Below are 12,554 nucleotides of genomic sequence, written 5' to 3'. Positions count from 1 at the left end.
TTTTTTCATTCAATTTCGATACACACACAAAATATGTCGGAATACGAATGTGAGGGAATCATTAGCAATTTCGTGCTTACATAAGTGGCCAAAAATAAACTTCGTGTTTCTCATGATAGCGAGAAAGTCCGAGCTGTAATCATCATGGCTCAAAAAAAAAAAAAAAATCGTCACACCTTTTATATAAATAATCCCTCCATCTCTATATATGGAATATTTTTAATCAAATTTTATTATTTAGTTAAACTCATATAAAAAGATAATAATTTTTCAGTTTTACCCCTAATAATATCATAATTAATATTATGATAGTGGTAGGAAAAACGTATAATTAATTATCTATTCTATTTTTCAAGATAAAATTATCTAATTACTTAAAAATATCTTTGCCATCCCTTATACTTAGGGATAAAATAAATTTTTAAAAAATATTTTATATATAAGGACGGAGGTAGTATATATATCCTCTTCGGTTCAAAATATAATAACATTTTAACAATAATTTACATGGTAATAAAATATTTATTTGCATGAAAATATATTTATTTTATTATCTTTAGCTTCAATTTATAATGAATGAGAATAATGTCATAAATTCACAAACACAAAAATATAGGTTAATAGAAAATACAAGAGGCAAAATGATTTTTTTTTCAAATACTAAAATGTTTATATTTTAAATTAAAATCAGTTATGAGAAAATGCTTATACTTGTCTGGTCCTTTTTATATGACAAAGAAAGAAAAAAAAATAGCCTTATTTATAAGTCATATAATTAAATTTTCAATACAAGTTTCCCATTTAATGTTGAAGAAAGAAAATATATTATTAAAGTATGTATATCTAATTGGAGTACAGTTAAGAAACTATTTAATTTTTAGATAAAACTAATGAGATTTAAAATTTTTTTAATAACAATAAAATATATTAAAAATAATTTATAAATAAAACCATGAGAGTATGTTGGAGCGGAGGGAAGTGTTTGCTTACGTGCCACCAAATCATGAATTATGTCTGTTCCGACGGCTCTACGTGTAACTTATAGCACTACACTTTTTCCCCGAGTCGCTCTTTAAATCCTAATCAAATTAATATTGGAAGAGTCATCATTTTATGTCGATCAATCTTTGCTTACATATGCACTACTATTCATAAAGATTTTGCAGTTTCTACTAACGACTATACACGTTGGCCAAAAAAAAAAAAAACAACCACATACATATGTGATAAAAGTCGAAAAGTGTATACAAAATTATGAGCACTCTCCCAGGGAAGGTCATATTTGTGCATTATCTACAAGTGTCAATGAGTTTAGTTGAAAGCTACTGCTTTATGAATTATCGATCTGTAAAAAGGGCCATAACCCCTTTTTCTTTTTCTAAGTGGGTCACTATGAATATGCTTTATATTGGTGGAACATGATGTCGTCTTTGTTCAAACAATTAATATATATATTGCAAAATTATTTATTTATTCATTTATTTTATTGATGTGATATAAAATTAAATCACTTATCGCTGTTTATGTACTACTGCACAAGATAACTAATCATTTGATTGGAATGAAATGTTTTAACTGAATGATATATTAATCAAACAAAACTTTAAGTGAGGCATCAAAAATTCAATTTGATAGAGTAAAAAATAGAAAGGAGAGATATTTAGAAACATGTTTTAGGAAGCCCCTTTTTTTTTAAAAAAAAAAATCTAGCTACTACCGATAACGTTGGTCATAGTACAAGAAATTAAGATAGCTTAAGTACAGGATTTCGAATATGAGTCCGTGGGAATATAAAAAAAAAATTAATTTAAAAGGATTATTTTCAATTGAGCTGGATAATGCTGAAGCAGTTACTTGAGCATTTAAACCCTTGGCAACACTTGCAGGGCCAAAAAGGAGATCGAAAACACGCGCGCGCACATAATGCATCAACACTTGAAATCGACAAGCTAGTTATGGAATCTGGGAATTCCATATATCATGGACCTGTGAATTACGGTCAAACATGCCAGCTAGCTAGCAAAAGCACCCACATTATTGGCATCATATTCAAATAATGACGATTACGAATTCTCAGTCTTTGAGTATATGATGTTTTATTAGTCGAGATTACTGTTTGCCGTAGTGCTGGAAAACCTTTAATTTTGTAATGATTGCAGAAGAAATGTGATGAATCTGCCACCACAGATCACATTAGTTGCCAATTCCAACTTGAATTATATACATAGCTTTCACTTTTTGATGTGTTCACTTTTCCAATTCAATGTTAATGGCCAACTGAGGGAGGTTTATTAGGAGGCTTGGGCTGCACATTCATGCCTCTTTCTTGGAGGCTGTCCTCTTTCTCTCGTCTAGGCAACAACCCCTTTGGTTTTGCTTATTTTCGATATCTTTTCCAGTCCTACTTTTGGCTTTATTCTATTTTTCAAACTTTATTAACTTCCTCCTTAAAGCAGAGATGTCAATCATTTCAAGCTCATTCTTTCTATTAGGTTGTTCAAGTGTGAGTGGATATAAGATGATGTAGAAAGTCACACATTGAATAAAGTTGAGCTTAATAATTAATATATAATAAAGAGAAAGCACCTATAAATTTAAGCAAGTTTTGAGTTCAAATGTTGTGTCCTTCTACTACTCTTGCCCTTCTCTCCTCTCTCCCCATTCTCAAGCGGTCTCTTCCTATTCCTAACAAGTAATATTAGAGCCAAGTTTTGCTTGGGATCTGTAAATCCATTATTGCTCATACGTTTGCCCGAAAATTAGGCTAGCCTTAAAAAAAAATAAGAACTTGGTATTTGTGACGTCTTTAACATGGAAAGCTTGTAAACTCACACTTGAAAGAGAGATTGTTAGATAGTCTAAGTTTGAGTAGATTAAAGATGATGCGGAAAGTTTCATATTGAATATAGTTAAGCTTAATAACTAATATACAATAAAAAAGAGAGACCCATGAACTTAACCTTAATGTTTGAAGTTAAAATGTGGTGTCATTCTGATAACCTTGCCTATCACTCCTGCCACTCTGTTCCTAGACAATCGCTTCTCATTCCTAACACCTTCAATTAGTTGGTGTTCGCACTGATGCATATTGTCATTCATTTGTCACAAAAGTAAAATATACAGTCAAGGAGTGTTCAATTCAACTGATAGAGAGAATTGAATTAGCTTATTTTAGAATTTTAGGTTTAAGCATTGGGATATGCAATCGTGTCAAATAAAAATGTTAAAAGTATTTCTCAATTCTGTGAGACCATTGTTAGTAATAATAACAATTCCTGATGGAGATTTGGATTTGAACGGGCCGGTGATGTTATAATAATTCCTGTGGGAGAGTGAAACCTAGTTAAGGGTCGTTAAACATAAATATATCAACCAGCTTTAATTAAACAAACGTACGTGTATGATAAGGGCTTGATGTGATTCGCTTTAGGTGCAAGTTTATGCATAAAGCAAAAGGATCGCCTTATCTCAATCACATCATGGGTGTTCGAAATTAACGTCTTCCGTCTCTCCAATCTCCATATCATGCATGCATATATTATCGTAAGGGACTTCTCCGATACCTCATTACTTCATTCGATCAATCCCATCCCTCAAGGCTCTCGAAGTTTTTTTTTTTTTTGTGAAAAAATATACATGTAACGACGCCATGACACTTATTAATTACTGGAAATGCTTTCCGATTGCTCTATGGTAAAGGAAAAAAGCATTTATGTATGGTCCCATATTAATTTGTTAATCATACTCCTCTTTTTTGGGGTTGGCGCCAACGCAATGACGCAATAGGTTTGGTATAACACGACGAGGTCTCGCATGCATGCGTATCAACCAAACGTTTATGCGAGTAAACGTGGCTTCACGTAGTTGATGTCATGAAGGTATATATAAGTATGGTAATTGTTAATTATGTAAATCGCAATTTTATTTTGGGATGACCAAAAAATTCAATTTTTTTTAAGTATGTTGTTTGTAATTTTAAAAACTGAAAGTTGTTTGGGGATAAAATATATTAACTTCTCTGAAATTTGTATCAAAATGATAGTTTGAAAAATTGGAGCTTAGTTTAGAGAGTTGGTTTATGACAGCTCACATTTTCATGTTGCTTCCAGCGACTATACAGGACATGATCATAATTCATATATAACGCTATAGCGTCATGTCTATCAAATTGTGATTGATTGAAGCAAAATCAAGACAAATCTTTTCCTGTCTGTAAGCTTTGCCAAGACGGAATCACTTAATGACAGCTCATTCGTTAGTAACTTACATGTCCCTTAATTTGTTCTCTTCTTCGCTCTCTCTCTCTCTCTCTCTCTATCTCTCTCTCTCTCTCTCTATATATATATATCTTTTCAGAGACTGTTGATTTAATTGACCATGCATGGACGTCGTCGTGCCATATATTGCTCGCGTTAACAGAAATAAATAAATGAGAAGATATGCTATTTACTACGAGACTCGAGTTTATTTGGAGCATTCAGCATTAATGCTACATATTTTAGGGAATATTAATTCTGTAGGTGCTTAATTGATTAGGACTCAAGTTCTATATTAAATTAACCACAATAGATATATCAATGCTGCTTCATGACCGTGAACGTAGATCATATGATATATACCAGTTCAAAATTGAAACTTTTTTTTTTTTCTCTCCTGGAATTAAAGATACCCAATTTTACTATTGCCCAGAAGCTCTTTTAGGCTGTAGATATGGTAACTCATATTTTTTTGGGGTTAAAGTCATATTTATTTCAAATTATTATTATTAGTTATAATATAATATATACGATTTATTTGTAATTGTCTTGACTTTTTTTTCTCCGTTTTTTGCTAAGTGGCTAATTTAATTGTAAAATACTAAAATCAGAGAATTTCTCATTAAATCAATTTATTTGACCACATCAAAACTAACTGGTGAAAAAACTAGCCAAAAAGCTAATACAATCATTTAAATTCAACCATTAAACACTCAACCGGTCAAAAATCAATTTATGACCTTTTCATTTGAAAAGCAGTTTTGACATTTCTAATCGAGACTTGTAATCTTAATTTCTCCGCTCAATCCGTTTCATATGAATTCGTGATTAGTTCAAAACGGCCAGAATCGAATCATCAAATCAAAGCTAACCTTTTTATTTTAACTAATTTAATTATTAATATCATATATAATTTTTTAAACGTCACATTATTAAGATTTGTGGTGATCAATTGATCATCATGCATGGTGTTTGCAATAGTGAAAATATATGAATTATTTTTTTCATGATATTATATATCATCTTCGACTTATTCAACCGTCAATACGAACTGGTTGGGATATCTAATAATTGCTACAATTTAAAGAACACGGATCCTTTGAAGGAAAGCGTATAAATAACTTGGTAGTAAATGAAGGCTAAAGATCAGATTTGTTGATGATCGTGTTAGGAGTGAGGGAAGCAAATCCACGTTAACCAAACTAGTATCACAAATGGATCGTGGTTACAGGGCAGAGTGGGAGGGACGAATTTGCTAAATAAAGGGTTCGTGGCTAATAAAGGCAACGAGAGGATAAGCGAAATGTAAAATGTGAAATGGAGTCATAGGGAAAATTAACACTGGGAGAGAGATGAATTATCATGAATTGGGAAGGAGTCAAATCCCAAGTCACTGTCTCAAATTTCGCATCTCGTCAAAACTTGCTTTCTTTTTTTAAATTAATATTTTCAAGTTCCTTATCCGTCCACTTCACTATCACCCACAACGCTATCATCGCAATACTTGCCACGAAACTCAAAAACCCTATATATATCTTCCTTATATACCTGCCTTCTTTGCCTCCCCACCGCTTGCTTTTCTTTCATCTCTCTCTAACTCATCACCATCTTCATCTTCTTCTTCTTCTTTCTTCTTCTGGCTCTGGACTTTATTCATTGGTTGATTAATAATTAAACATATGTAACAATATTCCATAATGGGGGACACTATTCATCAGGGGGACGAGCCAGCAGTGAACTTGTCCGACTCGAGAGGATTCTTCAGCAAATTCAAAGCGGGATTGAAAGAAACGTTCTTCCCGGACGATCCGTTCAGGCAGTTCAGGAACGAAAACAGAGGTCGCCGGAGAGCCCTCAAAGGCTTGCAGTACTTCATTCCCATCTTCGAGTGGCTTCCCAAGTACTCTTTCCGTCTCTTATTCTCCGACCTCCTCGCCGGCCTCACCATCACCAGCCTCGCCATCCCTCAGGGCATTAGCTACGCCAAACTCGCCTCCATCCCCCCCATCGTCGGTCTCTGTACGTATTCTTTCACTCCGCTTGCTAATTCCATTGAATTTCTTTATCAGTTTCATATAGTGATGATATATATATATATATATCAGATTCGGCGTTCGTTCCACCCATTGTATACGCTGTTTTCGGGAGCTCGAGGCACGTGGCGGTGGGGCCGATCGCGTCATGCTCGTTGATTATATATGAGAGCATTTCAGGAGTCGTGAATCCAGACACCGACCCCGTGTTGTATCTTCATTTGGTTTACACGTCCGCCTTTATCACTGGTGTGTTCCAGGCTGCTTTAGGGGTTTTAAGGTGACACCTTTAGAGGTTGTTTGGTTTGGACTTTGGATTTGAGATCGTTGATTGTTTCATGCACGATAACGTGTGTGTAAACGTGGCAGGCTTGGGATATTGGTGGATTTCTTTTCGCATTCAACTATTACTGGATTCATGACTGGGACGGCCATCATTCTGATATTCCAGCAATTGAAGGGCTTGTTTGGCCTCCGACATTTCACCACTAAAACCAACGTCCAAGGTGTTATCCGCGCTATCTGGCAGTACAGATCCGAGGTTTGTATCCAACACATTCAAACGTAATCTACTCGACACGCTCCAAAAAAGAGAGTACTGCTTCTGTTTAAATGTTTTTTTAAATGCCATGAAGGACTTTCTTTTTCCTTTTATATAGTGTAGGTGTAATTAAGACTCCTGGTTTTCTTTAACAGATAAGGTGGGAGACTACTGTTCTTGGTCTGGTCCTTCTTATTTTCTTGCAGTTCACTAGATTCGTGGTGAGTTCCACCTTTTGCAATATGCATAAACTAGACAAGAAAAGACTTTGGTATGAGCTTTTGGCTACACATAGAATGTCACCTCAATATGACCTGACCTATTTTTACTTGTATATAATATAAAAATTTAATCCAGCTGCAGTGTTATATACTCTTTTCATTTAAAAATATAAATTTTTTTAATAAGTTGGATGTTAAAAAATATAAGACATTTTTAATCTTTCGAGATGTAATTATTATTTTTTTAAATTACTCTTATTAATGAATAACTTTATATTTATTATAAGATATTTAATAAGAGTAAGTATTAAAAAATAGAGTTAGTTTGAGAAGCAGTTTTCCTCCTCATCTCTTGAATGAGCACGCGATGCTCATCCAACAAATGAGATCTGGACTGTCCAAATTTTAATTTGAATGGTCCAGATTTAAAGTATTATCTTATATTAATTTATTAAAATAAAAAATTACAAAAATTATAAAATAATTTTAATAAATTTTTTATTTGATCTAGATTTAATTTAAATGATCTAATTTAATATTAAAATTTGTATAATTAATGTATATTAATTATCCATATGTACTTTACACAGTCTAGTAGTTCAAATATAATATCTGGACTATACTAAGCACATATGAAAAGTTTAAAATATCTAATTATAAAAATCTTAATATTAAATTAGATCCTTTAAATTAAATCTAGATAAGATAAAAATAAAAAATGTAATAAATTTATTTTATAATTTTTTATTTTAATAAATTAATATAAAATAATACTTTAAATCTAGACCATCCAAATTAAAATTCGAACAATCCAGATCGATGAGCAGGAAAACCATTTTCATTAGTTTAAAAGTAAATAACCACTTTATTTGAAGGTAAAATTCAGTTAAAAATATCTTACATTTTTTAACGGATGAAGTAACTCATATTTTAAACTCCATATACCATACAAGACTCGCTCTAATCATGATCAAATATATGTAGTGGCCATTATGTGTATGTGCGTATTGGCCTAAATATATTATAGTGGCCTACAGTACTTTTTGGATCACTATTTAGTATGTGCCAAAATTCTGAAAGCTTATCTTTTCTTTATGATTCTCAGAAGTACAAAAATCCAAAACTCTTTTGGGTACCGGCTCTGGGTCCAATCATAACGGTCGTGGTCTCTGGAGTTTTCACTTTCCTTGTTAAAGGCGAAAATCATGGAATTCAAATTGTGAGGAGCTGTCTAATTTACATTATTTTCATTGACACAAACCCATATTTATTCCACAAATTAATTTTAATTTTATAAATGGCACTTGTTTTAGGTGGGTCATCTGGATAAAGGAATCAATCCTCTCTCCATCCACTTGTTAAACTTCGACTCTAAGTATATATCACCGGTGCTGAAAGCTGCCTTAATCACAGGCATTTTGTCCTTGGCGGTGAGAAAGTCATTTTCAACTTCACAATTCACATCTGTCATCACTAGTTTAACTTATGTTATTCTACATTAGAATGTATAATTGTGAGTGGACTTAATTCCCACATCGAATGAAGTTATAACTAATGTAAAATAAATTGAAAGGATCTATAATTTCCGGTCCGGGGATTTGGGTTAAAATATGTTGTCCTTCTCTTAGTCCATTTTGTTTTCTTCTTAATCGTTTTCGTTTCCCATGGCTAATAATACATGATTTGATTTGATTATTTATTTTACAAAAATTATTCAGGAAGGGATAGCAATAGGAAGGAGCTTTGCTGTGATAGATAACACACCTCATGATGGAAACAAGGAGATGATAGCATTTGGGCTGATGAACCTGTGCGGTTCTTTCACTTCATGCTACTTGACAAGTGGTATATACATATAAAATACTAATTCCTACGTAAGTAAGGAAATTAAGTAGTGAGATACAAAAATATACATAATTAACACACGCACGCACGCACGCAACTTGTTGTTTTGCATCAGGACCATTTTCCAAGACTGCGGTGAATTACAACGCGGGTTGTAAGACAGCATTTTCAAACATAGTACAGTCAGTTCTAATCGCACTAACACTTCAATTCCTAGCTCCTCTCTTCGGTTACACTCCTCTGGTGGCTCTAGCTGTGATCATTATTTCTGCAATGATTGGCCTCTTGGACTACCGCGAGATGATTCATCTCTTCAAAGTCGACAAGTTTGACTTCGTCATTTGCATGGCTGGCGTGCTTGGGGTCGCCTTTATAAGCATGGACGTTGGTCTCGCAATGTCCGTGAGTACTACTCTTTAACTAGTTTAATTTGCCCCCATCTTTTGATTATAATTAATTGGTTTGATTAACCTAACTAATCACTGTTTTTTAAACTAATCGAATCTTAATTTAAGGTGGGGCTTGCTCTGTTGAGAGCTCTCTTGTATGTGGCCCGACCCGCGACTTGTAAACTGGGAAGGTTAACTGATTCGGGTCTGTATCGCGATGTGGAGCAGTATCCAAAGTCATCAAACGTCCACGGCATTCTGATTGTACAACTTGGTTCTCCTCTTTACTATGCGAACTCCAATTATATCAAAGAAAGGTAGTTTCTCATTTTACAAAACCTTGTTAGATTTCGATCGTCTGGTTTTATATATGTGACTGCGCTCAAATGAATTCATCTTTTAGTGTTATTTAATTTATAAACATTTTGGATTTAGGGTTTTGAGACACATCCGAAGTGAGCAGGCCTCTGGAGATTCCGTTGAGAATCTCATTCTCGATTTTTCAGGTGATTCATCTGGACGTCAAGATTGTTGGGAAAAAAATAGTAAAAATATATATATATAAAGAGATAATATAATTTTTAATCCCTCAATTTTCTCTCAATTATTAATTTAATCTCTGAATATTGACTCAGTAAAAAATTATAGGGGCTGAATTATTTAAATAATTATAAGGACTGAGTTGGATGAAAGTTTAGGAATTAAATCGATAGCTAAGATAAAATCCTGGGACCAAAATTTACATTTTTCTCAAAAATAAAAATGCACAAACTTCTCTTAAATTTTGTTAACATTATTTAATCATCATTTCTGTTTTTTAAAATAATACATATCTTCTCTAAATTGTGTACAATGAAATAATTTTCACTAAATTTTTAAAAATTTGACAAAAATTATAAATATAGCGAATGGATAAATTTGTTGATGCAAATGATCAAGCCTTGAATCTATCCTGTAGAGGACTCAGTTTTGACAAAAATTATTGTTGATCGTGTTTAATCGAATTTAGGAGTGACATCAATTGATATGACTGGTATCAAAGGATTGTTGGAGCTTCGTAGAGTGTTGGATAAAAATGAAATACAGGTACCTTTTATATATATATATATATATATATATATATTGCGACCTCCAAATTGAGAAATTTACATATGTAGAATTTACTCCTATATTATGTATTTGACAGATATCGATAGTGAATCCAAGAAGGGAGGTGGTAGAAAGGTTAATGGTTTCTAACTTTGTAGACGCCATGGGGAAGGATTCTTTCTTTTTGACTTTAGATGAGGCAGTGATGGCAACTCAATATTCTCTCCGAAAAGGATCCAGAAAACCTGACACAATTATCTGATAATTAATGTTATTCACTGTCTCTTTCATCAAAATGATGTAGATATAGCAAGCTAATTAAGTTTGTCACTTATACGCTGTAGAATGTACTGCTTTTTCTTGTTACCTTAACTAGGAACTTGCATTTCCGCGCATTATTAATTCTTCTCTTAATTATATCATCCCACGTATTAATATTTAATTTCTAAATTTAGCTAATCGAAGTATATAAAATAGAATATGTAAACCCACTTTAACATTAGTATACTTATCTGTATCAATGCCTATATTCCAACTACAATTCATCTCCAGCTAGCTTCTGTTCTCTGTCGTGATTTGATGATTTTTTTTTTCTTTATGCAAGAATCAAGTTCGCTTTATGAATAGTGGATTCTGTTTATGAATTCGTTTCATAATCAAGTTCATCAACTCGACCTGTAAGAACCTTAGAGTGAAAAGAGTCTAAACAAGCCCATAATCAAGTTTGTTTCTTCCAACCTACCTTCAGGATGCTTGTGATAAAGAGGGAATACAAGAAGCCAACCGAAAAATTAAAATGTTTCTCATCCAAAAAGCAACACAATCTTCACTCAGATGCATCGGATTCAACGTTTCAACGTCAAGACACTAGAAACACTGATTTTAATTTAGAAGGTTTATATGTCGCTGTTAAAAGCATAAATATGCTTCTGACCAGTCTGAAAAACAAAAAAAATAAGAGTACAAGCAAAGGAGTCTTTTAGAAAACCTATGCTCTGCGTGTGTGTGTGTGTGTGTGTGTGTGTCCTGCAGGACGTACTCGACACAACAAAATTGGCCTGGTCTTTTACAGTTCTTGAAGTCTGAGATGCAAGCAATCTGTCGCATATTGATGTCCTGATGACTCCATATTAATGTTATCGGCGATATTGTTCGTTGGTTTTTTTAGAACATTTAGGATGGTTGAGACTACACTATGCCCTGCCCACCCAAAAACTAACTAGTTGCAAAAACTAATCTCTCCTAAGATATCAAGGCTAATGGTAGACCAGCCTAACTAAGTTTGCTTTGCAGTCTAAGAGTAGCAATCAACATCACTTAAAAAATAGAATTTAGCGAGGACTTTGCCATTTTTCCTCATTAAATTGCATTTTAATAAGGAAGTTTATCTCTCGCTAAATTCATAATTAAAAAATAACTTGCTAAATTTAACGAGGGATTCAATCCTTCATTAATTTTTAGCGAGAAGGTTACATCATTTGCTAATACTATTCAAAATTTGCTAAGTTTAGCAAGGGATTATCCTTCACTAAATATGCCTATATTTAAAAATGATGGTGCCAAAAGTCAAATTTTTTTATAATAATTAGCTGGGGATAAAATTCTTGATTGACAATCCTTCATTATTTTTTTCGCTAATTTTAAATCGAGTTATGAAATTAATATTCTTCATTAATTTCCTCGTTAATTTGATATTTTAGATAGGAAAAGATGATCTCTCACCATATTCTCTCGCTAATTTGCATTTTTATAATAGTGCAATATGTTTTGATTAGAGCAAATTCACACAAATATCAGTGATAGTAAAAGAAGTGGACCTGCATATGTAACTGAACCATGGTACTTTCTGTATTAGGTGTTCTGATACAACCTTGTGGGTCTATGGCAAAATCCCTCGTCTACATTTTTTGAATTGTATATCTGATCTGCTCCTTCTATTGTAATCTTTGTGCAGGACCTGCTTTGCTATAAACAACATTATAGAAACTGGACACTGATTTAGTGTTGCAGGGACTTTGAGTGAGTGTAAGATTGTCGCTAGATTATTATTACTTTTGCAAAATTTCCTTTGCATCACCATGCATTGTGTTTCTGTGGTGGCGATGTCCAGATTTAGAATAATCACTAATTGAATTCTTCACTTCTTTGACCAGCTCACCTAGCCTTATGTGCCAGTGATA

General features: G+C 33.1%; 1 protein-coding gene across 1 annotated transcript; it reads left to right on the top strand.

Annotated features, from left to right (window-relative positions):
* The first annotated feature begins 5,805 nt into the window (after positions 1-5,805).
* On the top strand, positions 5,806-10,816 carry LOC129306477 (probable sulfate transporter 3.5). Its single transcript, XM_054947093.1, has 12 exons — positions 5,806-6,275; positions 6,362-6,569; positions 6,659-6,830; positions 6,986-7,051; positions 8,157-8,270; positions 8,365-8,481; positions 8,770-8,896; positions 9,012-9,298; positions 9,412-9,602; positions 9,721-9,791; positions 10,295-10,371; positions 10,472-10,816. The coding sequence occupies exons 1-12, from the start codon at positions 5,954-5,956 to the stop codon at positions 10,634-10,636; spliced, it is 1,917 nt and encodes a 638-aa protein (XP_054803068.1). The 5' UTR covers positions 5,806-5,953; the 3' UTR covers positions 10,637-10,816.
* Positions 10,817-12,554: the final 1,738 nt, after the last annotated feature.

Source organism: Prosopis cineraria, unplaced genomic scaffold, assembly GCF_029017545.1.
Source record: "Prosopis cineraria cultivar Desert tree isolate PC_DT_omini unplaced genomic scaffold, ASM2901754v1 PC1, whole genome shotgun sequence".
Taxonomy (NCBI): Eukaryota; Viridiplantae; Streptophyta; class Magnoliopsida; order Fabales; family Fabaceae; genus Prosopis; species Prosopis cineraria.
Note: the sequence above shows the minus strand (reverse complement) of the source record. Positions and strands in the feature narration are given on the sequence as shown.

Coding starts and splice junctions, on each gene's coding strand:
- LOC129306477 (XM_054947093.1), top strand. CDS start 5,954: ATGGGGGACACTATTCATCAGGGGGACGAGCCAGCAGTGAACTTGTCC. Junction 6,570..6,658: donor GCTGCTTTAGGGGTTTTAAG/GTGACACCTTTA, acceptor TAAACGTGGCAG/GCTTGGGATATTGGTGGATT. Junction 9,792..10,294: donor TCTCATTCTCGATTTTTCAG/GTGATTCATCTG, acceptor AATCGAATTTAG/GAGTGACATCAATTGATATG.